We start from the raw sequence: 25,048 nt of genomic DNA, 5'->3' as shown, positions 1-25,048 counted from the left end.
GGGTAGTAGCATGCTATTACCGAAGGCAAAGAATTGATGAATGATCACGGACGAGTAGCTTTGGGTGGCAACCTGTCGACCTCCCTTCGCAGATGACTAGTAAAGGCAATCACAAGCTGAGCTCATTGTTTCGAAAGGCAGCTGGCAACAGATATCTTATCCTTGCTAATACATCAGATTAGGAGATAGTATGAACTTGGTTTTATTATGCGGCTCTACTAGTGACTAGTTCATGATATGATAAACTACCAAGTCAGGAGATCTACGAGTAAGGAGGGGAGGCGACATCATGATACTCTGAAGCGGCGGATTGTCTTAGATATCATATCATAACGCAGTACTAGTGAGACAAATCGTATTGAACTATTGAGGAAAGCATGCATAATCTATCTTTCGATCACTCCAGAAGCATATGTCGTACTCGTGCTCACATGGAACGAGCCCACGCACCAACATGGCACGGCGGAGGTTGTGGCTGTAGATTGGTTTGTCCATATCGTCTCACTTTGCATACCAATGTATGGCGCGGGCCTGTTGGGCAAGTTCGAGGTGGATAGGTCATTTTATCACATTCTCTACCCCATGTCGGACGTCTTTCAGCCTCCTGCGAGCATGATTCGGCAATCTGGTCCGCAGGGTTTCATTGCAGGAGAACCCAAAGAATATCTAGTATTAATTCTCCGATGCAACTGCTACCCTTCAACAACCACTTACGCACCTGTGACGTATCTCAATCTTCCCCTTTCCAGTGATAATCAAAACTCATGCAGACCGCTTGTCCTCTTCGCATGCATACCGCCACTTTGTACCCACACCAAGGGCTGGCTTTTATGAGCTCGGCCGCCTGCAGGACTCTAAAACCGTCTATAGCGTTAGTCAGTGGACATGGAGAAAATGACCAGTAATATTCTCCCTACCTGCTGCACGGAAGGTTGCGTCGTTAGGTACCTCTCACTGGACAGATAAACTGTATAGATTTGACCTAGTATGGATAGCTAAGATAGAGGGGGGAAACATGCGAACGAACGTGAACAACTCACAGCACGCATAGGAAATACAGCTGGAAATCGAACTCTGGCACGTGAGTCAAAAGATAGAATATATTCTTTTGAAAGTAACAGCCCTCAGTCTCCTGCGGAAGCATCATAGCAAGTGTAGCCCTTTAACTGTGAAAATGGAGATGGCTTCTTGGTTGATCTAGTGTGTATAATTACTTTGAAGTAGAATAATCCACCACATCGTAAGCATGAAGGGCACGGCAGAATGGTATCTAGGGGCCCATGTTCTTGAAGAGATTACTGCCATTGAACTACGTATGACTATTTTTCTCAAACGTCGCGATCAGATCGGTATTATTGCGCGGATACCTGGAATATGAAACCATTTGTTGAGGTGCGTTTCTAGATCCTGTCAGAATCAAGCTATCATCCAGAGAGAAATGACTCTAACGTTGAGCGGCGGTAGTATAGTCAATAACCTAAAGTGTGTGAACTATGTCTCGAGGTCCAGTTCTAGAATGATGATATCTGCGGCTTTCTCGCCAATTGCCATAGCGACACTGTTAGTGTTGCATCCCACGTTACCTGGAAGGATGCTCAGATCTGCCACCTTGAGTCGCTCGATGCCGTAGACATTGAGGTCAGCATCTACCACGCCACCTTGTTCGCGTACTAGCGACATCCTACATGTCCCCTGGGAATGCCATGTTGAACTGAGATTCTTTCGAACCCATTGTGCTATTACCTCGTCGTCTTCATGGCTATATGAAATTTCATAAGCCGAACCCACTGCAGGACCGTCGATGCAAGCTGCTTGTGAACCTGGCGAGAATTCTGGGTGCATGTGGGCAACCTCTCCTCTGAAGATCTCCATTCTCCGCGCGATCCTGCGCTGTATCTTGTATGCCCAAATGTGCTGCTTGAGATCTACGTTCTCAGGATCCGACAAAAAACCAGTACTGAAATCCGGAACGTCTTCCAGCCCCGGGCCAGTGATATGAATTTCTCCTCTGGAGACTGGATAGGTGGAAAACGGCGCAATACAGTAGTATTGTCCCTTGGGAACACTGGCCCTATCCCCATAGAACCTAGCATACTATCAGCATGTCTAGACTGCAGACAGGATACTAATCATGATTGACTTACCCGCATGCTGGGGTTATCAGCATCAGAGGCCGGTCTTCCCGCCCTTGGTATTCCTTAACCCATTCATTCTGGAACGCAGGCCCAAGACTGGTGATATCTGCATCGCTTGGACGTAGCTTGCAGTATGCATCAACAGCATTCCAGCTCAAAATTCGTTCGTTGTGATGAATTAGTCCCTCGGTGTCAAGCCGGCCGGACCAAATAGCGTCCATAGTCTCCTCTGGTTTGAGGCACGATTTGTAGGCGTAACACATGACTTGATGATCTTGGTAGTGAGATCCGACACCTGGAACATCAGCAACGATAGGCACACCAGCCGACCGTAAGATGTCGGGATTGCCGATTCCCGAGCGCTCAAGAACTAAAGGGCTACCAAGGGCGCCACATGATATAATTACCATTTTTCTTGCCTTTAGCGAAGATAGCGTCTGAGTTTGGCTGGGCTGGTACTCAATCCCGACTGCTCGCTTTGCATCAAATAAGACACGTCTCACTCGCGACTGCAGTAGCACATGCAAATTAGAGTGGCGTCCGTCATTGAGCCTTGGAAATAGGTATTGATGAGCGGTGTCTTGCCGTCGTCCTTCCAAATCAACCCAGCGCATCGCAGCCTGGGCCCCAATAGTGGCATCCATAGTCTGCAGGTCGTGAACCTCATGCCACCCCGTGGCATCAACAGCGGTCAAGAAATCATCTTGAAACCGACGAGAGCCAAACCTACCCCTAGAGACCTGCATCGGGCCATTCTGACCATGGCTCCCAATGCTATGAGAGCCATGATACGTTTCCAGCTACGTTGAAACAATTAGCTCGCTTCTAGCGAATATGAAAAGCCAAGGGGCTGGTTGCTTTACACACCTTGTTCATGTACATTAGCATCTCATCGGCAGACCACCCTGGAATCGACCAGGCGTCGAAATCAGAACGCTGCGGCCGCGAGTATACCATCAGGTTGATTGAGGAGCCGCCGCCCAGCACTCCTCCTGCCAAGACTTCAAGTTCGCGGTCGGCTAGATCTGCCGACGCCTTAGCCTTATAGCAGATGTTGTAGTTGCTGTTAGGGCCCAGGTTGCTCAGGAATAATGCAGGGTGTGAAAGTGATGGGATATTCTGGTTGGAAGCGCCGCCCTCGACGACGAGTATTGACAGACCCGGGTCAGCATCAGAAAGTCGGGCTGCGATGATGCAGCCGGCGCTCCCACCTTCATCGCGACAGGTCAGTACTTATATATAGTGACGTTACGGCTTGATGGAATATGTATACCTCCTGCTATGATAACGTCCACCTCCTGGAGTTCGGCGGGCAAGCTCGTATATATCGCCATCATTGCTTCGCTAAGAACGCAAATTCGTCAAGTAGTGAAACTTCAGAAGGCATGGTAGCACGACGGGTGTGCGTGTGAGTGACAAGATATATGATGAGTTGATAGATAAAGAGTCGGTTACACCGCATCGATCACGCAAGTACGTCCGCTCTTCGGAAGCCACATCCATTAGCCTCTGTCGATGCTCTTCTCCTGTCGCCGTCAAGTTCCGTATGATCCTCCATTCGGAAGGCTTGTGGCTGCAGAGCTGACCGCCTCGTATCATATTAAATAATCTTCCATAGTATCGACACGTCCGATATCGACTACCTAGTGCATACGGCTTTTTCAATTCCTGAGAATCCCCTAGAGCTGCTCTGCGTGAACGGCGAGCACGAGATCTCTACCAGCCTCCATGCATATCTCTAGCGCGCGCCTCGGTCTGTTGACAACTCCACAAATCTGATAGGTCACAAAACTGAAATAGAAGCGCCTCCGTTTTCACGAGCTGTTCCAAGTTTGCGGCTATGGTTTGGCCTACCTAAGTATTTGATAGAGCCTTTGATAGAGCCTGTAGGTCGCCCTCGTCGGCATACCCGCAATTTGATGGCTCAACGATGATGCAAGATCCTACAAAGGCACAGGCAAAGGCATAGCACTACAAGACCAGAATATCTCTCAATGAATTGCTTGCGTTGGTGGAAATTTAGATAGAATAAGTCTTCCACTATCGCTTGACTTTGAGCTCTAGTTTATTTAATACATAAAGTATCTAAAATGCGTTGATTCCATCCTATTTTCCTGGATCTCGTAAGTAATCGTTAATCAATACAATATTCGAAGACGCTTTCCCCATGCATATATGTATACATCGTTAATCAAAATCATGAGAACGGCTTAACTGTACTATGATGTCTGAAGGATCAATTGCCCAGCCAGGCTTCAACCCCAATTAAAAATAATTAAGAGATTGCTGAAAATCTCGAGTTTTGTTCGTGCTGCCCCTTGTGCGATGGTTTTGGTAGGGTAGCGAAGATTTGCTAGAGACGTTGGCAATTGTCGTGAGTAGTGGGCTCGCATTGTTTTTGTCGTCGCTTCGACGGATATATCAAAAGGAATGGTAGGACTCGGGCTGATCTGAAGCCTTAGGCGTCAGCAAAGCGTCAAAGATTTCCCTACCGAGATCCCTGTTGTCCTCGGAAGTCTTGCTTCGATTTACTTGGTTAATGTGGAACTGGGATTCGTTTGGGCTATCCGATTCCGAACCGTGATATGGTGATTCCGAACCGTCTGATAGCGATAGAGTAGATGACGTTGGGCTGAAAAGGTGTTTCCGGTTATTCTTGCTCCATCGCACCAGCATCCTCTCCTGCCAAATCAAAGCGTGTTAGTCCAGTTCCTTCTCACATACCTTTTAGAAATACATAGATGGTGGTGCCTGAGTTGCTGGATCAGGAGCTTACATACTGCCGCATCAATTAGCTTTAGAAGACGATAGATCTTTCCACCAAATCCGGGTCTCAGAACCGGCGCGGCAGGTTTTGATACTTACCCAAAGTGTTAGAATTAACTGGTTTCGATAAATAGTCATCCATACCCGCTTTCGCACACTTCTCCTGGTCACCCTGAATTGCTGAAGCTGTCATGGCTACGATAGGTACGTCCCTCGCTAGGTCTTTGTATGCCGTGTCGTGCCGTAAGAGATGCGTACATTTGTAGCCGTCGATGACCGGCATCTGGACATCCATGAGAATGATGTCAGGTTTAGGGCGCTTTCCATCCCGACTATCCTTAATATAATCGAGTGCTTCTTGTCCATTCCAAACAGCACTTGCCTTGAATCCTAGCTTTACAATTTTTTTCAAGGCAATCTGCTGGTTGATGGCACTAAATGATATCAGTGACAACCCAATCGTTGGAATTCATAATGACTTACTTATCCTCGACGACCAGAACAAAGATGTTAGAGCGATCTGCCATAGACATTTCGTCTCCATCGTATTCGGGAGTTGATGACAAAACATAATTTCCAGAAGATTGCCTACAGTGAAGATTATCCGTAGAAGAATTGGGAGAAGGTTGATTCCCCCGGTTTGAGCTGTTGCAGGGAATACTCATTTCGTTCTGCAATCGACGAGGAAGTGAACAGGTATCCATGGGTGAAGAGTCGTCGGTCGATCGAGGCTTTGCGAATGGTATCGAAAATGTTACAATAGTTCCTTTTCCCACACCTGACTTCAGCTGGATCTTGCCTTTCATAAGACCAAGCAGATTTTTTGATATAGTGAGACCCAACCCCGAACCACCAAATTTCCTTCCTGTAGATGGATCTCCTTGGCTAAATGGCTGAAAAAGTCGCTTTTGCACCTCGGGCGGAATGCCGATTCCCGAGTCTTCAACAGTGAATTTGATTTCGAGAGTCTCGTTGGTCTCATTCTGCGTCGATACGGAAAGCCTGACGAATCCGGTACTTGTGAATTTGATGCTATTGGTAAGAAGATTTGTAACGACCTGACGGATACGACCGGGGTCACCAAGAAGCATGAGATCATCGTTGATGTCCGGTGAGATAACCAAGCTGAAATCCAGATTCTTCCTCTCCGCGGTAAATTTAAGCATTTTAATAACGTCCTGGACAATCAAAGATACAGAAAATTGAACCTCTTCAATATCTAAGCGTCCAGATTCGATCTTGGAGAAATCCAATATATCATTGATGATACCGAGCAATGCATCAGCAGAACGGCGGATATTCTCAGCATACTCTAGCTGTTCATCATTCAATGCCGTATCGAGAAGCAATTCAGTCATTCCGATGACACCGGTAATCGGGGTGCGGATTTCGTGAGACATCTAGGAATGTTAGAATCATTGTGCGTTCGTCTCGGGGAGAAAGCCTCACATTAGCCAGGAATTGGCTTTTAAGCCGACTAGCTTCTTTGGCTGCTGCTTCCTTAGCCATATATTGCCTCTTCTCACGAACGTGAACCTCTACTGCTTGTTCCCGCTCTTTCAGCTCTGTCACATTCATAATAACACCTATGGCGCCCTCAACGATCGTATGACTTGAGTCACTGGATTCGGTGTTGGTCCCAATTATAGGCATAAACCTCGTCTTGTAGAAATGCCGGTCTAAAGTGAATTAGCATGTAAAGATCTAATGATGTGAACTAGAACGAACCTATTTCATGCTCTCGGACTGTATCACTCCGCTTCCTGCCAGCTAGAATATCATCGACAGGTTTGAGAAATGCCGATGTCTCTTCCTTGTGCGCCGATACGCCGAGGTCCTTGAACACTTCATCAACATTTCGTCCGATATACTTCTTCGAATCGTGGTTGGGAATTTTGTCAGCTGGACTATTGTAACCCTCGTTCCGTATGAGAGCTCCTTCCAACATAGTAATGTTTCGATCGCAATCGACGGAGAAAATAGTTGTCTGTGCGTCTGTTAAGACGCTTAGAAGATGCTTTCGAGATTGCTTTGCTTCCAATTTCGCCTTCATTGTCTCATGGACATCAGTGCATGTCCCAAACCATTTCACAATCTTCCCGGTCTTTTCCTTGAGTGGCAAAGCACGCCCGAGCATCCATCTCCATTCTCCGTCTTTGTTTAGGCACCGGTACTCTGTTCCGTATGGTTCACCAGTCTCCAAGCTATGGTTCCATTTTTTTATGCTCACGGCCATATCATCAGGGTGGAAGGGTAGCTGCCAACCCAAGCCAAGAGAGTCTTCGTGAGTAAGGCAGGTGAAGTCGTACCATCTCTTGTTGTAGAAATCGTGCATTCCGTCGGGGTTTGCAGTCCACACCATCTGGGGCATTGTATCGCAAATGAGTTTAAACCGCTCTTCGTCTGCCTTCTTGATCTTGGTAATCTCCTGGGCCATGTATGTAACGTCACGGCAGGTCACAACACCTCCAATTATATCACCCATCTCATTATCCTTTAACAGCTCGCCTAGCACATCGTAGACTACCCTTTTACCAGTATCGCTATGATACACTCCGATTCGACGCCCTGAGAATGGTTTCTGCTCTCGTAATAAAACGGTAGTTGGGAATTCGGAGGGGTCGAGTATTCGGGTAAAGTCTTCATTCCAGACATCTAAGCTCGGGAGCAAATTGTACCTATCGTTGCCATTTACACAGTAGGAAGGTTTGAAGAGCTCTCTAGCAGACCTATTGCAAACAGGCGCACTGCCGTCTTTCCACATAGCCAAGATAGGCATTTCTGCGTTATCGAGGAGAGCATCTTTGATGATAGCAACCTTTTGAAGAGACGAGGGCGTACTGGATTCTAGAAAATCAGAAGCAGTAGCAATAGCTGGAGAGGGAGACGGGCTTGGAGAGTTCGTATGCAAGTTTTGAGCTCGCGGCTTAACTGTAAGTTGCTTGTAGGCCGTAGATTCTTCCTCATGCGAAGCCTCGGAAGACAAACGGGAAGCGGGGGAATCTGTAGCCAACACTGTCTTCCGATTTATGTCGTTGAAAGTCAACATATAATAAGTCTGGGAGTTTTTCATAACCCATGCTGTAATGGCCACCTTAGCAGTGGTTTGGAAGTCGGGATGGCGGGTCTCTGTAGTCGTCTTGGAGGGGATGTCGCTGGAGGAGGTGATCTTAACGTCGATTGTGGAATTTGATGTAACTGCACTTGGATCGCCCCCCAGTACTGAACGTAGACTTCCCTGGAGGTGGTTGACATCACATGCGAAAGGTTGAGTTGCAGGCATATGTTCCCTTTTGTTCGTAACACCATCCAAAAAAGAGTCCCATGATGGTTTGATAGAATTACTATTACTTAAGATTTCAACGCCGATCTGTGCTAGGGTTTTCCCCTGCAAAATATCAGTATCAAAACATGGGTCTTCATGATGGATATGGTGCTCTTCAACTAGACCCAATAATCTTCTTGTAGCTGCATTTGTGAAGACAATGGTCCTTGAGCCACTTAATAGAAGTAGAGGTATAGGAAGGAATTGTATGGCAGGAAAGGCGAGCTGTTCTGGAGATATGGTGTCAATGCGTGGTTTCATGATGCCTGGCCTCTCTCCAGAACGCGTAGCCGTCGTTTCCTGTTGCTCGGTAATAGGCTGCACATTCGCATATTGAAGCGTGGTGAGTAGAGATGTAGTTGAAGGGGACAGATTGGTGGCGCAATTGACATGGTCAGAATTTTCCAGACAAAACTGAATCGAAAGCGGATGAACGTTTGGTGGGATTTCACAGGAACCCATATTAGCGGGAGAGCTAGTAGTACGGGTATGACGATCGTTGAGATGCGTCATGATATAATGCCAGACCTCCCATGCACGTTAGAAGGCTGATGCCACAAGCATCGACACACAAGGACGGCGTGCTAGAAGCTCAAACGACAATGAATGCTGTTTATTGATTGAAGAACGGCCAACATAATGACAACTCGTCAAAGGCTGAGTTGCCTCAGTCAAGTTATTATTCAAGCCAGGAAACTTCAAAAGCTCAATATCACTCCCCCTAGCGATGTGAAATGTGGACTTATTCTCTTCGCCACTACGGAGTAGCCTAGTTTGATAATGGGGTCGCCTGCAGAAGGAAAATCTGGAGGATAATTGCAGCGTTCGCGGAACTCTTTACATATTACACGACGTGGAACCCATATGCTGTCTATATACGCAGATCGAGAATAGCTTGCTGCAAGAAACAACCGACCTAGCAGACTGCAAGTAAAATGCACCGAAGCCTACTCATCTCAATTCAAAACCTGGGTCTACCTACGTCAGCATGAGGAAATGTGTGAGTGCTGGACTGGAGGTGGAGTAGACTACGTAGTAATTAGCGGGAATAAAAGGAGGCTCCGGAGCTGCGGGCATTGACCCGCAGCAGCTGTGTGGTAAGCCGCGCGGAGTCCTTTCGCTCAGAGATACCTACTTTCGTAGGCGTCGGCTTGAATGTTACCAGCGCTTGCTAAGGGCAGCCTCATTCTGGCTCGCGTTGCGGGATCACTGTCCCTTGTATGATCCAACAACAACGAGGTAGCGAGAGAAATTAAATGGAGACTACGGTGTTGGGGTGGGAGCTTGGCAAGGTACTGTTCACTCAACTTTTGAACTAACAGTACGTATCTTGGGACCGGTTTTGACGAATTTGCATGATCGCTGGAGCGGTATTGTTCAAGTTGCATACCAGAACCCCTCGTTACCGCCTTCGTATGTGCGCCAATGAGATCGCATATCATGGAGCAGTGAATAGCGCTCACATGCGAAAGTATAATTCCCGTGAGCCGTACTATGTAATGATGATCTAAATGGGAGAACCAACACTGAAGGGAACATGGCTAGAATGGGGCATTGGACTTACATAGTAGAGTCCTAAGACCCTGAGCTAGTAAGACGACCTGGCATGAGATGCCAGTAAGCTACGGCGTTGGATGAGAATCTGGTTTAGCATATCCACGACATACTTCGTAGATAGAAGACCCGGTTGAAGAAGCAGGCACTAACTTAGAAACTATCTACTCTAGCGCAGTATAGTGAGCCCATGGTGACATTCTGACATCATGTCGCATACACCCTATTGCCAACCGGTTGAGCTGAGTCATTTGGGGGTTGCCCCCAGCTTGTCACGGGCAGACCCATGGGCTAATTCTAGACTACCCGGGTGTAGTCCTTTCGAATGCCGTAGCTTGTACATGTGAGTTGAATCAATAGCCGTTCAGCGTCGCATTAATCGCGGTGCATGGTAGCACGTGCTGAGGCTCCTGTGCGATAGCACTAGTTGGACGAGAGCTTGATAGTGCCACAGAGATCACAGGACCACCATTGGCTCTCTCGGACCCTGCCACAGAAATGGCATGTCCACGGCGGCGATGCTAAAGGTGCGAGCTGAGAGGCGGTCTGTGGCCGCGACTCTTTGGTCCTCTTGATTGCATCTTCCGACGGGGGCCGCACCTGTCTATTGGTGTCTCTTCTGTCCGACCCAGTGAGGTCGATTACTCTTCGCTGGTGCATTGTAGGCCGCTCAGTTCTCTCCGTGCCACAAACGTCGCAGCACAGATAGTTTGCTGGATTGTTCAAGGTGCATATGCCGCAAGTCCACGTGGCCCTGGCTCCCTCATCTTGGAGGCTCCGTTGAGTTGTTGGTGACTGCGCAGTTACTCTCAAACCTTGATGGCTTTCTCTTGCAGTAACACGATCAGATCCACTATGTGTATTGGCGGCAGCACCGAGGGGCATATAGGCGCTCCCTTTCTTGGCCGTTTCTTCCTCTTGTACTATCTCCCACAATGCCTGTGCTATCGCTGCATCATTTGCGGCATCTTCATCAGCTTGTGTTTTAAATCCATTTCTCGTCGCTGTATTTGCAATCTCGACAATTTCATCTTGCGTTTGGTTGTCATTCGCGCATCCTCGCAATGTCCGGTTACGGCGTTCGACTGCGTCGCCAATAACCTTTCGAATATCTTGTCCAGGCTGAGGGGCAGCACCACCGAGGCGTTGACCCGAGCCGGAACCCAGTGTGCGCCGCTTTTCAGCAGCAATACGGGCCAACCTTCGAGCTTCGTCCATGGGAATAGTCCCGCCACCGAGTCGATGACCCTCTGACAAGAAACCTTCACCGGTATAGCCTTTCAGCGTGAGTGACAAGTGCTCGTCGCGAAGCTGGTTCCATAGCGCATGAAATTTTGCATCATGGGGGCCATGTACATTATGAGCAAGCTCATGCAACATGGTGTCAGCGACTTGCTCAAGAGGTAGGAATTGGCTCCGGTCTCCGGGATATCGCAGGCGTAGGCAAATTCTGGTCCCACGGTCTACATTGAGCCCTATCTATGCGTTTCAGTTACCTTCTCTCCGATTTCTCGCGGCTGAAGCCCGTAATAGCGTCTTACCTAGGAGATTAGGTTGGTTCGGGTAGAATTCAGTAAGTTGGCCAACTTTCCATCCCCGTGCACGCATAAGCGGCTTCACTAATGAGGCCACCTTTTTGAGCGTGTGCAATGCATCAGCAGCACGCGGGAAATCGGCCAGATGAGAATATGAAAATATGAGAGGGTCAACCTCGGGCATCTCTGCTCAAAATCTTGATAGGCGGGTTTGTTATAGAGACTGAAAAACAAGGCCAGGTAGCAGTGATTGTACTTGAACGCTGAGCGTATAGGGCAAAATCATGCGCAAAACCCGCCCAACGACTGAATGATAAAATAGAGTAGTTTGAGGGGGCCGCGATGCACATTACCGGTAGCACCTATATATGACACGGCACATCTCAGGGTAACAGGGCTCCTCGGCGGCAAGATGGATAAGCACCGAGATATGGACCGCATCAAGCGAGAAATGAATCGAAGAGAATCATGGGTAATAGGCGAGGGGTGAGAAAGACGTGTCTACTCAGGCAAACAAATGCCCGCTCGTTGTATTGAAATCAAACAGAAGGCCGCGAGGCCGTCACGTAATCCAAAAGCCAACTTCTAGAAGTTACTCGATGCGTACGCGTCGCCACCACATCTTAGGCGGCAGCGTTTCGAGGTCAAGGGATCGTAAGAGCAAGTAGGTACTTAGGTACCTTGTGCTCTTCTAAAACACCCATATGTGAATAACCTCATTTATGCATATATACATATGTGCGTGTGTGTGTGTGTGTGTGTGTGTGTGTGTGCTAGCGCTATGCGTTATATGTCTATAAAGAGAAATAGTCCTTTACAGCAAATCTAATACCTAAATCTGTATGTAGTAGTGAGCCATTCTTCGAACACTGAAGTTCTCCGCTCTAATCCATTCTATACACCTACATAGCGAAGAATCATAAAATAGCAAAGATTATTAAGAATGAGAGGAACATAGGCGGCTTAAGATTCACTTATTATTTAGGGCTAGCGTCATGGCACCTACCAAGTAAAGCCTCAGATGGCAGCTTGTACCCCGACTTGTAAGCCAGTCAATAAGAATCGTGCATCCTCAGCTTCCTCACATATAGGTAGAGTCAGAGTCAGCCACCCTGCTTGCGAATAGCTTTGAATTTCAAGCCTTGTACATGCACTTCTTGTGCAATAGGGGAAGCATGAGGCCTTTACGCGATCGTTATATCAATGCTTTATGCAATAGATCTTACTCCAAGCCCGCAACATAGTAATTGAAGTTACAGAATCCATTCGTTGGTTGATCCAAAACGTCAACCTTACTGCTGGCCTTTGCAACGACATTCCCGCTTCCGTCGAGCAATTCAAGGAGCTGCGCTCCAGTCTTCAGACCTTCAATTGAGTTGTAATTCAGCCCACTCGTTACGGACTGAGTCGCAAGGACTTGGCCTGCACTGGACACGCGGACCTGGAAGCCTTCACTGCCAGCTGGGAGAATGACAGCATAGACCAGGGTATCGCGAGCCGCACCATTGCCGCGAGGGGTTCCGTCGCCGCCGTTGTTGACGCATGACTTCAGCACGCCGCGATACCACATGGCGCCAGCGAAAGATGCTCCATTCGAGGGAACCATTGAGCCTGTGTCCGACGCGCCGCTCTTAAAGGCGTCGATGAAAGACGAAATCAAAGGCTGCCACCCCGTGTGAGGGTTCGCGTCTGAATCTCCGTACTGAAGAATCTCCTCGTTCAGAGTTTCGGCCCAACATGGACCAATGTAATGGCTTTCACCCGCATCGTTCTAAAGGTAAATCCGGTTAACCATAGATCGAGCTTGCGTGCGCGAGTAGATAAGATACTAGTGATAGATGGGATGAGAACGGGGTGGTCGTGAAAACATACCCATGTGATGACCTCGGTGAATTCTGGCGACAGTTGTAAAATCTGGTCCATGCGCTCAAGTAGAGTTGTCTCTCCATTGCGGTACCATGAATCTCCACAGCAGTGTTTGTACTGGAGCGGCGATAAGCCTAAAGATGATGTCAACCCCAACTGTCCGAAAGAGACGCTAGTTATTGCATACCCATGATATACGTCTTCCCTGCTGCATCTGCCGCGTTCTTGACTGCCTCGTCACGGGTTGAGGATACGTTGGCACCGGGAGTGTCCGCTACATCGGGCCAGTTCGTCTCCCAGCTAAACACGCCATCGACGACATCACCCCAGTTCTGGAAGAATGTGGCAGGTTGACTGTAGTAACTGCCATCGGCTTCGGGATTTGGAATAAGGTAGACATTATTCGCCGTTTTGAATTTTCTCCAAGCGTCGACGCCAATATTTCCACCACTGTACGATGACACGACAGGGAGGTTGGCATCGCCGTAGCGTAAGTACGAGGGGCGGTCCGCAAATTGCGTGTATAGCGCGGCGTGTGTGTTGATGTCACCTGTCTGATAGAAGTCGAAGCTGAAGAAAAGCTTGAAGTCGTCCCTCGTGTCGGCATAGTCGAAGAGCTGGTTCACCGCGCTAACCAGCCAGTCTGCGTTGGGCATGCCGATGTTCAGCGCGAAGGCGTCGAAGCCTGCCGCCGCCGCTTGCTCGATATCCTGCTGACCACTGTTTATACACTGGAGTTAGTGATTACTGAAGATAGTAAAGGTTTAGCTCAAGTTTCGGGAGTATGTGTGGCCAATGAGTCCTGAAACTTGGCAAAAGGGGAAACGGGTGACTTTGAGAAACTGACTGATCGGTGTTGGGGTCAATTCCTCCAACCTAGAAGTGAATTAGCGAAAATTCGTGGGAATAGTTGAAATCGATGCAGTATACCAAGTAATGCGCAAACACTAATTTTGCTTCCACTGCTTTGCCCAGCAGATTGGCGCTGGTCGCCAGCAGAAAGAGGGTAGAGCTGAGGAAGTGCATCTTGCCCAAGCGTCAAAAACTGCTACTACTTCATTGTGAGGACTTCACAAGTGGACATTGGATAGCGGTATATATATACAAATGCCATGATTGTACCTCCGCACCTGAGGGCAGGCGAAATTAGCCGCCGACTCAACGATCACTGACTACGTTACTTTGAAGTTATTCACACAGGCACATACCACCCTGATCCCTCTTAAAGTTGCATTAGGCTTGCGATGAGCTTCTCCACATAGCCCTTTTGGGCAGCTCAAACGGCCACTTTCGGCGGAACATAGCCACGAAACGAGTTAAGATCAGCAATGTTGTAGAGGAGGCCAACTTGGTATTGTTGAAAACACTCTACTTTGACGCCGCGGTTTCATGTTACACTGGGCTTCGGGACCGAGCTTTGGGTGCTGTTGTTCAGCTGGTAGTAACAATAGTCCTTTACTCCTGACCCTTCTGCTTTGATTTGAACTCCATTGCCCCCCCTAATAAGGAATCGTAGGATCTCTTATGTTAGTTACACTACGTTTAGTTTCCGAGGACCCAAGATTCGCATTGAATTTTATTCAACGGGCTCTCTTCCTCCGATGTTACTTTACCAGTAAGGGAGTCATCAGACAAGCAAATCCACAGGAAGTGGCTGCGTTTCGAAACGCATTGGCGTCCGTCGTACCGATATAGTCTAACCCGTTTGTTACACAGGATATTATCATGTCGGGCCTACGCTTGCGTTGTGCGAGAAGCTATTTATTTCGAGATCACCCGCGGCGGTAGGACTCTTTGACCAGACCAATTACTACATCGTGAGTCATGGCAGTCTTATCCGCCTTCGCAACCCTGCATGGTGAAAGGGGTGCCAAGGATGGATCCAAGAAGAATGACGGGACATCGAATTCATGGAATTAATTTATATTCTATAAGTACGTTTCGTGGATTTGTATGTACCCTGTTCCAAAGACACCGTATACTACCAAGGGAGCGCTTTGTCCTGAGATGAGGATATCTCGACTGAATCTTGGGCTAATCCTTATTCTATCTCCTGGCTCATTATACGTTATCTCGTGCTTGGGCAGATGATCTCTTCTTTGGAAATGCCGGTATAGCCAGCATCCGTGTCCTGAGGTTAATGTTCGTCTCCAAGGCGGGGTCATGCCTTTGTCATGAGGCTGTGTCTTTCATACTGGCTGAGTGCCATTCGGGGGCGTGGGAATGATATCTTCATAATCTCAAACTTGAAGTGGTAGTATATCCAAGACCCTTAATCAGCCTTGTAAATTTCGTGGGCGACGAGGTAACGTGTGACCAGTCCGAACTTTTCACAGATACTACTGTGCAGTTTTGTGGGATTTCTGTTGATACGATATGCGTTTGCATCGATTCAATGTCGACTGTGACCCCTTTCTGATCAAGCCCTCTGCGGGCTGGCGGGCCTGCTTCGCAATCGAGGATAGACGATGGCCAGACATCTTCCTGTCTCTGACGGAGGCGAGAAGGCAGAACGATGCTCGTGGCACCGTTACGCGGGGTGGCTGTCTAGCAGGCGAAGCTGCTGAATGCTTTGGCAAGGGTGGTCTGGTCTACGCCGTGCCATGATAATCGTTTCCCGAAACGTGCCATGTTCTCGCTCGTCTTGGTCCGCTTGTGTGTTATGCGAGGCCTGGGGATCTGGATGGGACGTTCCTCCTCTTCTACGAGTGTGTTGGCGCTTGAGAGGGAGCTCAGCGAGGTGCGCCTGGGTCTTGCTGGGGGAGAGGGCATTTTCAAAGCGGTAGTAAAGATATACCAATCGAGGGTCAGAGGTTTCTAGTTTCGACGAGTGCGCTTGGCGGTGGGCTTGGACCTGTACCACCGAAAAGCTTGAGCGAGAGGCATCACGCCCTTTAAACATTCAAGCGTAAAGTAGAATAATCAACGGGTGCCAAATTACAAAACAGGCGTTGTACTGAAATTACGATAGTCTCACCATAGATCCTCCCTGGTCTGCCATCACGTTTAGAGCTTTGACTTCACCTGTCTAGCCTTAGACGTCGATCTACGCGTGTGGATGAACAGGGTAAGGGACGTAAGCTTACGAAGTATGGTATACCTACCAACCCAATCCTCGCCAATCCTAATGATCACATCGACCAAGCGGCTCTCTTGAAGATATAGCATTTATCTTATTATTAGTAATGTCCTAAATTGCTTCTAGAATGGTGCTACCCCAGGTACTACCTACCCTAAGTACAAGAGCAACTCAACAACTGCCGGTAATGTCATGTTTTAAACAGCGAGGATGCTAGTGGTGTCATCTCAATCCTTCCATGTGCACGCTAGACCATATAGAAGATGGTCTCATTTCCTAGAATAGCACCAAGACAAAACGAATCGGTAAGTCCGCTATACTAAGTAAGTACTAGGTATGTATCACGCTATTTGTGGCATGATGGGGCCTCGCGCCGTTATGTTAACGATGATTTGAGATGATATTGTGCATACCTACCTCTCTAGTATACCTATACCTACATACATACCTACTTGACAGCCGCGTTTTCGCGGTGAACGTTGAGCTGTATACTAAAGAGGTACCGATGCACTTTGTGTGAATACAATACCTACACTTAGTGCTGTGTCGCTAAGGCCCAGATACCTAGGTACCTCCTTAGGTATCGTACGTGCTATGTTACCGTAGGTATTTGATAAAATCTAGATGTATTTGCCTGCCGCCCTTTTTATGGTAATTTAAGCAATACACTAATACACGACTTGGTGGCTTTAGTAACCTTGTGTAAGATCGTGGCTGCAGGCAGTAGGTAGGGATTGTGTTTTAAAACCTTTGGGGGAGGATCTGACCCTGCCCCAAGCACAACAGCGACTTGGAGACGGGTTGTTACAAGCTGCTGCTAACCATTTATATTCTCCTGTAGGTAATCGAAACTCACATACCTACTCTTGTTGAGTTGTGAATATGATGAAGAGTATTGTGTAAGAATAAACTAGGCCGAACTGGGCGCAGAGTTGTTCCCTACATGTAGGTAAACTGACAGGGTTCCTAATAAGACGTGTATACCTATAGTACTGTACATACCAAGTATTTACCGCCTGCCACCTTCAGTCGCCACTCATACCAGTGATGGCGTATTCAACAATCCTCCAACATCGGTAGGTGATGTTGGCTATGAGTGACCATCTACTAAAAGAAGAATCGCGCAAGTCTACCGGTACGGATACCAAGGTTTACTTGCGCCCAGGAAAAAGAAAAAGAATAAAGAGAGAAGGTACCGAGTTACTAACTTGTGGGGGGTCTTGGTGGAATTGTGGGTCGGGCAATCACCAGTCCAGACGCGGAAGGCGGTGAGGGGTAGTCAAGTGGAACTAAGCAAGATACAGGGACTTCGAGCTCGAATCTGGCCGGCAGAATAAAAAAAAGTTCATGCTTCGAGGCTCAGCCAGATGAAGTCGAAGTATCGCGACAGTACACGCATACTCGAATGAGGTATATCTGTCTGAAGCCCAACACCAATCCAGTTGCATATATACAGCTTTAATTAACGCCATTCCTGGTTCGTCCGCTACTGTACGGCTACGTACCACCTTTGCGGTGACGGCTGCGGCGCACGTGCAACAATGGACATTCATCGCATCAGATATGTCCCTTATAATCCGGCGCCCATCAACTGCGTTGCATTTTCCCAGTCGGTCGCGTCCAAGAAGAATGGGCCTGTGCGCCTAGCTATTGGCCGTGCTTCCGGTGATATTGAGATATGGTGCCCTCTCAACGGCTCGTGGCATCAGGAAACAATCATTCGCGGAGGGAAAAATCGCACAGTCGGCAAGTCACCATCCATCGGCGACGAAATATGGGCAAAACTAACAGGGAATAGATGGGCTGGTTTGGGTAACGGAGCCTGACCAGATTCTCCCAGATGGCAAGAGAATTCCCGGCCGCTTGAGGCTATTTAGCTTCGGCTACTCGAGCACCGTCACTGAGTGGGATCTCGAAAAGGGCCGCCCGAAACACCAATCCAGCGGTACCCATAGTGATATATGGTGTCTCGGCGTCCAGCCGTTCATAATTCAAGGAAAGAATGGCGATACCAGCAAAACTAAGGTCTACCACACCGGCAAAAAACTCGTCGCAGGTACCATGGATGGGAGCCTAGTCCTGTATGACATCGATGATGGCGAGCTTCGTTATGATCGTGTCCTTGCGAGATCGTCTTCCAAGAAGATTAAGATGGTCAGCATTGCTTTCAAAGACCGCAACACTGTCGTAGTCGGCACCTCCCAAAGCTGTATCCTTGTCTACGATATGCGAACCGGCGCGACACTCGCGAAGATGACTTTAGGCTCAGATCTTGTTAGTGGTGCTAAGGAGATCATCGCCTGGTGCGTGAAGTGCCTAGACGGAGGGGACATCGTGTCTGGTGATTCGACTGGCGAGCTTCGTATATGGGATGGAAAAACCTACACGCAAGCCCAGAGGCTCAAAGCCCATAGCTCTGATGTTCTCTCTCTTGTTACGAGTGCTGATGGCTCCACTATTGTGACTGGTGGTATGGATCGTCGAACCGCTGTTTATAGGAAGACCAGTGGGTCCGGGTCCAGATGGGCCAAGATATTTCACCGGAGATTTCACCACCATGATGTCAAGACAATGGCCTCGTTTGAGGGCCACGGCATGAGTGTAGTGGTTTCCGGGGGTACGTAAAGCTGGTCTCAAAATTGACAGGAAACAGCACTAACTATTATCCAGGGCCCGATGCGACACCTGTTGTGATGCCCCTCCAAAAAGCTGGCATAGAGGAGCACCGCACCTTATCTTCGTTGCCTCAAGACGCGCCCCTGAAAGGTGCATATAACAGTCGATTAATCATTAGTTGGTGGAATCGCGAAGTGTCTATTTGGCGACTTCCACAATCAGTGGAGGGCTTAACGGATCAATCCAATAATGACCAAGACGTTACTCAGAACCGGAAACTTATAGCTCGTGTCTTAATAAAAGGAGAAGCAAACATTACATCTGCATCCATTAACGCCGATGGATCTTTGCTCGTCGTCTCAACCACCTCTGATATCAAAGCATTCCATCTGCAACCTCGGCATGGAACGCGGTGGGATGAACTCAAGATATCGAAAATTGAGTTTGGAGAGCGTGTCTCAGCCCTGGGTGCCACGAAAACATTGATATCTCCAGATAGCAAGTGGTTATGCCTGGTACAGACTGGTGGTACCGTGTCACTTTTACGCATCCGACAGTCCTCTAATTCCTCAGAGATGACTATAATTCATCCTAGAGCTGTTCGATTACAACGCATTAGGCGCCAGGCCCCAAAGCAAAGTACTATGGGTGGACTAGGAGGCTATGACAGGACTATCACGCAGGCAGCCTTCTCTCCAGACAGTCAGATGTTGGCCGTTGCGGACCTTGCAGGATACATTGACACATGGATTCTAGTCGACTCGACGAATAAGTTGCAGAACCGAGCCCGTGATGCAGATAAGATCGACGAGGATATAACTTCCGACGATGACTCCTCGGACAGCGATGACGATCAAGATACAGGGATGGAAGGTGTTCGATGGAGACAGAATCCCAATGCCTCGTTAATACCGAGGCTCCACGCTGCTCCTACAGTTCTATCGTTTTCTGATCATATTCCTTCTAAGCCCATAACAACAGAAAATGACGAAACAGATGACTATATTTTACTTGCCATTACGTCCAAACCCCAAATTGTCCTTTTACATCCTACCCTTGGATGCATCACATCATGGTCCAGGCGCAACCCTATCTCACGATTTCCTTCTGAATTCCGCGATATTCGGGACCTCGTTAAAGGGGCGCTCTGGAAAGGTGACAGAGTTTGGTTGTACGGAAACACGTATCTCTTTATGATTGATACAGCACAAGATTTCAATGAGTCGGCGTCTGATGGACCGAGCACAGGGAGTGAATTAGTAGCGCAGGGAAGAAAACGAAAACGAGGTCCTGACAGTGGTGCTGGTAACAAGATGAAGAATGGGGCGGTCGGCCCCACGAAAGTATTGCGCCATGTGCAAGGTGGTGAGACAGAAGAGCTATCCACCGACGGGCCAGTTCTCGATCCGATGGACGAGGATGCGGAAAGTCAAGACACAAGAGATGATGAGAGTGATGAGTCTGATGATGAAAATCAAAGCGAACTAGCTCTTCTTCGGGGCACTCAAGGCAAGCCTGCACTAGAATCTCAATCCAGCAGCGGCCCTGCCTTTTGGTACACATTTAAATATAGGCCAATCCTAGGCATCGTACCATTAGGCGATCGGGCAGAAGAAGCACGGAATGGAACTTCTATGCAGGTTACATTGGCTAGTACAAAACCAAAGGCGCTTGAAGTGGCCCTTGTCGAAAGACCCTTATTCGACGTGGATTTACCTGAGAGGTATTCTGGAGAAGGCGAATTCCAGCGTTAACGGTTATATAGTTGTTTAATAGAATCATCAGTGTACAGTTTCGAGATTTCTGCATTTTGACAGGCATGTCTGTCGTTCTCTAAGATCCAGGGCGCAGCCCACGTCATCGATGCCATTTACTGATAGCTCTCAGAGCTTTTTGCGTCTACATACTAAGCGCTCGAATATGGATGTGTGCTTGCTCTCCTGTAGTAGTAGCCAGAGAGTAGGCATCTATAGAGCTAAGGTTAAGGATTTTAGCAATGGTATTGTAACGCTTGGAGCAAAGCTTGAGGGAACATTTAGCAGACGAATGAGCTCGGAGAACGATGAAGTAGTTGCGGAAGAAGAGAAAGTTTGCCGGTTAGGCAAGATATCATTATGGCTTTTCTTACGAGCCTTTAAAGTTAGGGCGGTGAATAGCTCCTACGTTTTTAGCCCTCGGTATTGAGCTATATACGTTGGTATCCTCTTACCGATTTGTTTGCCCAATCTACAATAGTCCGGGAAGGTTTTTTTCCTTCTTTTTTTCCCCTCTTATCTCTCTAATCAAATTTCATGAGCAAATTAGGCCGTAAAGTGGCCGGCGGCGTTGTCTACTTTGACTGTGCTTTTCTTGGGGGCATATGTAGATGCGAGACGACTTGCTGCTCATAGCTCTTCGGTATAGAGCATCTGGGTAGTGAAAAGGTATGTCTTAGTCTCGTAACCTGAAAACGCCCATTTTCTATGTGAATTAGCTGTTCTAGAGTGACTGCAGCCCTCTGATTAGCTAGAAGAGCGTACGAGTTGGTTGTCCTGTAATAAGGCAAACCTCATCACGCAGCAGCGCAAACAGCGTTCGCTTCCTACTTACATATAACTCTACAGTCCATTGCGCATCCGCTCAATTTGACATCCGCAGCTACCTAGGTATGTTTTCAGTATCTATGCGATGACGGATCCCTCCGGCTCCCGCACATCTTTGCGTGATTGATCCCCTTACCTTGGATCACTTAGCTAATCAGATTGTATTTCTAGCATTTCGTATCATGGCACCTGAAGTGACGCTGACCCAGCAGAAATGCGCCAACATGGTCATCTGCAATAAACTGGGCAAGACAGTCTGTACTGGTTGCTACCTGGTCACGGTGAGATTCTTCCTTTTTGTCGTTTGCCTTTCGCAATGCTATTCAACGCCTTCTAACTTCACCCTAGTAGTGCTCTCCTGCCTGCCAGCAGATGAATTGGAGCATCCACAAAGCCGACTGCTGTCATATGGCGGTCACAGCATCGTTCGAGACCGACCGCAGACTCCCTGCCTGGGCGCCTCAGAACCTCTGGGCCGATCTGATGCGAAACCATCGTCGTCGCGTCGTCCCTCAAGACGCTCCCCAAATTGGACCCCAGACTCATCGTCAGCTTGTCGAAGACGATCCTCGAAGTGGCCAGTTTGAAATGTTTGGCAGCTACCCAGCTATAGATGTTCTTCGGCTCAGCGCAAATGAGGGGGTCAAGCAAACAAACCCAATTGACGTTCTTTTTGTGCGTAAGTTCTTGGACCTTGCCGATTTTCTAGATTTGATCTGAACCCGCCACCATAAAGGCTAACCATTCCCGTAAGAACCGAGCGATCTTAGAGACGTGATCAAGACCATTGTTGACCTACCCGACGATGTATCAGCTCCCATTAGCATCGTTATCACTGATGACACGACGGCGAAGATTACGCGTAACCTCATTTTGCTATTTATGGCACTCTCATCTGATAATCCCGATGTGACAGCTGAATGCGCTGTGTCTTTTTGGTATGCGTCATGTAGGTTATCTCCAAAGTCGTTTCCATGAAACGAAAGCGACTAATCTTGAGCATGAAAGTTATCCCCAAGTGGTGTATCCCCACGATCCGAGAGCTCATCGGTCCGTTCATCGATGAATGTCAGTCCAATGATCAAGAAGAAAGCGAGATGGAAACCAAAATTGCAAGACAATGGTCATTTGGTTCAGCATCGCTCAAGGCCGTGTTGACCCGACATATGCAAGTCGGTGCCAAGGCCATCCTGGAGCCATGCCCGTGCTGGAACCATGTCGATGCCCGACACGCGCAGAATCTCTCCTAGAGGCAGGGAGACTGCGCTCATCTGGATCACTACGAGAGAACGCTGATGAGTTTTCCTCCGGAATGGCAGGCTGCGAAACGCCGCTATATGCCCTCCGCACAGGTAACACCATTCGAAAATTACGATAACCCCGCGAACTGGCCTCTGGATTACAATCCGTTAGTTCTTTCCTATTCCCTCCTGACTAATTTTGGTGCTATACTCACTGATATTGGCATATCAAAGGAGCTTATTCTACGGCAACTTCTGGCCTTTGAAACAGGATGCCGATCCGCTTCGGGGTTGGGATCTCGCGACGATCAACGAGGAGAAGGGGACAGAAAGAGCCGACAATGACATCTATGGGAAGCTGTTCTACTATGTTCGAAACCTGTTCAAGAGCTTTATTCTGAAGTTGCGGACGGTTAACGTCACTTTCCACGTGGTTCCATACAATGGCTATGACTTGGCACAGGAGACACAAATGAAATTTGACCGCATCGAGGCAAGCCCGAGTCCCTCCTGAGACGAGATTTTCGAGAAGATGAAGGTAGCCAGCTGACCTTTGAACTAGACCTCTGCCCTAGCAGATGAAAATCTGGTAGGCGTCCGCACAGTAGTCGACACTCTATCACCTCTCTTGAAATCCCCACGTGTTAACCCACATGCGACCATGATCACGATGCACCCCGGCGTATTCGACAAGATCCAGAATGCATTCCCATGTCCAGAATGCGACCCTAACCGTGCTGAACGTGTCAGGAAGGCAACGAAATTGACAACCACAGAAAGGTGCCTACTAGACTCTTACCTGCCCCTCCACGACCCGGATCCTGTGAACTGGATCTTCACTGCCGTAGGATGGCAGCGCCGGGACGCGAGATGGCTCTTCCGAGACCCCACGGCAGCATGGGAGCTATATAAAGACATCTACGACTTCGAGGACGTCGCGGATAATGCCAAGGTTGCCATGCGGACCACACACAAGGTGGTGAGCGAATGGATTCTTCGCCTGAAGCACACAGGCAAGGAGGGGTTCGACGAGAATGGGCGGCCCATGGCAGAGGCTAAACGGGACTTCGACGCCATCTTCTCTAGGGGCCAGACTGCCGGATACCGCTATGTCGAGTGGCGCAAGCTCGGTCCCAGCGAGAGGCAGAAGCTAGAGAAGAAAATGAAGGATGCACGACGGGACGGGCATGAGCCCAAGAGACATGAAGCGTATCACGAGTACCTGTGCAATGCTGCTGGTCTCCGCAAGCTGGAAAAGAAGGGCTCGCGGTTGGAGAGGTGGATGGGGAAGGATAATCATGCGAATTGGACACCTTACTGATTGAACAGTTGGATCTTCATGTTCTGCCTATTTGTATGCTCGTACGAGGCCAAGAGTGTATTTGACGGTCGAGTAACAACTGTAAAAGGATGGATGTGAGATGAGGTATAGTTTGGTTCCCTCTATTAGGCAAGCCATTCAGTCGGAGGAAACAAGGAGAACAAAAGAGTGTTGATAAAGTAAAAGACAGCCTAAGCAGATGCCGATGCCACTAGTAAGATCGCATCACAGCCATCCTTCCCATCATCAGGCACAAAGGCGTACGCGACGCGACAATCTTGGTGATGACACTAAGCGTAGGCATCATGACGCACTCAGCCTCATCAGGGAACAACACTATCCCACACAATATTCCCTTTCTTTACAAGCTGCAGTATCACCTCTTTCTAATAGAGAAAAAGTGAAGTCCCTTCAAAATGTTCACTACCACCTCGGCATACCATACCGGTATTCATCTTCTTTACAGTATCAACAAGTCAATCCCACCGATTATCATACCAACACACCAGACCTAGCTAGATGCCTCAATAGATTCCCGATCCAGCAAAACATCTATCTCTCCCCATCCAAGTACCCCCTTCCCTTGTCCCTAGCATCATCTACATCCACACAAGCTTCACCGCATCCAACAGCACATACCCACCCACATTACCTCGGTAAATTCATCGCGCGTGCGCGCTTCAGTCCCTAGGTAAGTAAGACCGTACGCTACTTCCTCCGCGCTGCTGCTAGGTAGACAGAGGTGATATGGGAAAGAAGGATGACGCAAGCTCCCTGTCTGTGCTTATACCCGCCAGTCCATCCCGCTACTACCCCATCAAGTCGAGATCATCCGCAGAGTACCCAGGTAGGTAGATATGTATGTGATTCTCTTTTTCTTCTTCTTCATAAATGCATCCTTATCAGATCTATATGAATTGCTACGTGACAGCGTGGGGGGGGGGGGGGGGGGGGGGGGGGGGGGGGGGGGGGGGGGGGGGGGGGGGGGGGGGGGCGGGGGGGGGGGGGGGGGGGCGGGGGGGGGGGCG

General features: G+C 48.6%; 6 protein-coding genes across 6 annotated transcripts; 2 read left to right on the top strand and 4 right to left on the bottom strand.

The window, feature by feature from the left end:
• Positions 1-1,491: 1,491 nt before the first annotated feature.
• Positions 1,492-3,469, bottom strand: F5B22DRAFT_638895 (GMC oxidoreductase; the record flags this gene model as incomplete). The annotated part of the gene is made up of 4 exons (XM_047977650.1): positions 1,492-2,086; positions 2,145-2,935; positions 3,003-3,346; positions 3,409-3,469. 4 exons carry the CDS (start codon positions 3,467-3,469, stop codon positions 1,492-1,494), a joined length of 1,791 nt encoding a protein of 596 aa, XP_047827163.1.
• Positions 3,470-4,180: 711 nt separating this feature from the next.
• Positions 4,181-9,043, bottom strand: F5B22DRAFT_428395 (uncharacterized protein). The gene is made up of 5 exons (XM_047971736.1): positions 6,630-9,043; positions 6,351-6,580; positions 5,385-6,301; positions 5,001-5,335; positions 4,181-4,914 (listed from the first exon to the last, which is right to left on the bottom strand). Exons 1-5 carry the CDS (start codon positions 8,737-8,739, stop codon positions 4,826-4,828), a joined length of 3,681 nt encoding a protein of 1,226 aa, XP_047827162.1. The 5' UTR covers positions 8,740-9,043; the 3' UTR covers positions 4,181-4,825.
• Positions 9,044-9,935: 892 nt separating this feature from the next.
• On the bottom strand, positions 9,936-11,968 carry F5B22DRAFT_428353 (WLM-domain-containing protein). Its single transcript, XM_047971735.1, has 2 exons — positions 11,322-11,968; positions 9,936-11,255 (listed from the first exon to the last, which is right to left on the bottom strand). Exons 1-2 carry the CDS (start codon positions 11,497-11,499, stop codon positions 10,204-10,206), a joined length of 1,230 nt encoding a protein of 409 aa, XP_047827161.1. The 5' UTR covers positions 11,500-11,968; the 3' UTR covers positions 9,936-10,203.
• A 238-nt stretch (positions 11,969-12,206) lies between these two features.
• F5B22DRAFT_621885 (glycoside hydrolase family 71 protein) lies at positions 12,207-14,431 on the bottom strand. Its single transcript, XM_047975919.1, has 4 exons — positions 13,369-14,431; positions 13,188-13,315; positions 12,411-13,086; positions 12,207-12,358 (listed from the first exon to the last, which is right to left on the bottom strand). Exons 1-3 carry the CDS (start codon positions 13,835-13,837, stop codon positions 12,538-12,540), a joined length of 1,146 nt encoding a protein of 381 aa, XP_047827160.1. The 5' UTR covers positions 13,838-14,431; the 3' UTR covers positions 12,207-12,358; positions 12,411-12,537.
• Positions 14,432-17,541: 3,110 nt separating this feature from the next.
• F5B22DRAFT_621876 (WD40-repeat-containing domain protein) lies at positions 17,542-20,753 on the top strand. The gene is made up of 3 exons (XM_047975918.1): positions 17,542-18,006; positions 18,059-18,877; positions 18,931-20,753. Exons 1-3 carry the CDS (start codon positions 17,802-17,804, stop codon positions 20,628-20,630), a joined length of 2,724 nt encoding a protein of 907 aa, XP_047827159.1. The 5' UTR covers positions 17,542-17,801; the 3' UTR covers positions 20,631-20,753.
• An 887-nt stretch (positions 20,754-21,640) lies between these two features.
• F5B22DRAFT_638889 (uncharacterized protein) lies at positions 21,641-24,020 on the top strand (the record flags this gene model as incomplete). Its single annotated transcript, XM_047977649.1, has 7 exons — positions 21,641-21,739; positions 21,810-22,137; positions 22,213-22,407; positions 22,467-22,630; positions 22,709-22,866; positions 22,934-23,192; positions 23,262-24,020. 7 exons carry the CDS (start codon positions 21,641-21,643, stop codon positions 24,018-24,020), a joined length of 1,962 nt encoding a protein of 653 aa, XP_047827158.1.
• Between the last annotated feature and the right edge of the window lie 1,028 nt (positions 24,021-25,048).

This window comes from Xylaria bambusicola (genome assembly GCF_022495145.1).
Source record: "Xylaria bambusicola strain CBS 139988 unplaced genomic scaffold F5B22scaffold_51, whole genome shotgun sequence".
Lineage (NCBI taxonomy): Eukaryota > Fungi > Ascomycota > Sordariomycetes > Xylariales > Xylariaceae > Xylaria > Xylaria bambusicola.
This window is presented reverse-complemented; position numbering and strand designations above follow the sequence as displayed.

Coding starts and splice junctions, on each gene's coding strand:
- F5B22DRAFT_428395 (XM_047971736.1), bottom strand. CDS start 8,739: ATGACGCATCTCAACGATCGTCATACCCGTACTACTAGCTCTCCCGCT. Junction 6,302..6,350: donor AAAGCCAATTCCTGGCTAAT/GTGAGGCTTTCT, acceptor TAACATTCCTAG/ATGTCTCACGAAATCCGCAC. Junction 5,336..5,384: donor GTTCTGGTCGTCGAGGATAA/GTAAGTCATTAT, acceptor GATATCATTTAG/TGCCATCAACCAGCAGATTG.
- F5B22DRAFT_428353 (XM_047971735.1), bottom strand. CDS start 11,499: ATGCCCGAGGTTGACCCTCTCATATTTTCATATTCTCATCTGGCCGAT. Junction 11,256..11,321: donor GAACCAACCTAATCTCCTAG/GTAAGACGCTAT, acceptor ACGCATAGATAG/GGCTCAATGTAGACCGTGGG.
- F5B22DRAFT_621885 (XM_047975919.1), bottom strand. CDS start 13,837: ATGCCCAACGCAGACTGGCTGGTTAGCGCGGTGAACCAGCTCTTCGAC. Junction 13,316..13,368: donor AGGGAAGACGTATATCATGG/GTATGCAATAAC, acceptor CATCATCTTTAG/GCTTATCGCCGCTCCAGTAC. Junction 13,087..13,187: donor TCACCGAGGTCATCACATGG/GTATGTTTTCAC, acceptor ATTTACCTTTAG/AACGATGCGGGTGAAAGCCA.
- F5B22DRAFT_621876 (XM_047975918.1), top strand. CDS start 17,802: ATGGACATTCATCGCATCAGATATGTCCCTTATAATCCGGCGCCCATC. Junction 18,007..18,058: donor AGGGAAAAATCGCACAGTCG/GCAAGTCACCAT, acceptor AACAGGGAATAG/ATGGGCTGGTTTGGGTAACG. Junction 18,878..18,930: donor GAGTGTAGTGGTTTCCGGGG/GTACGTAAAGCT, acceptor ACTATTATCCAG/GGCCCGATGCGACACCTGTT.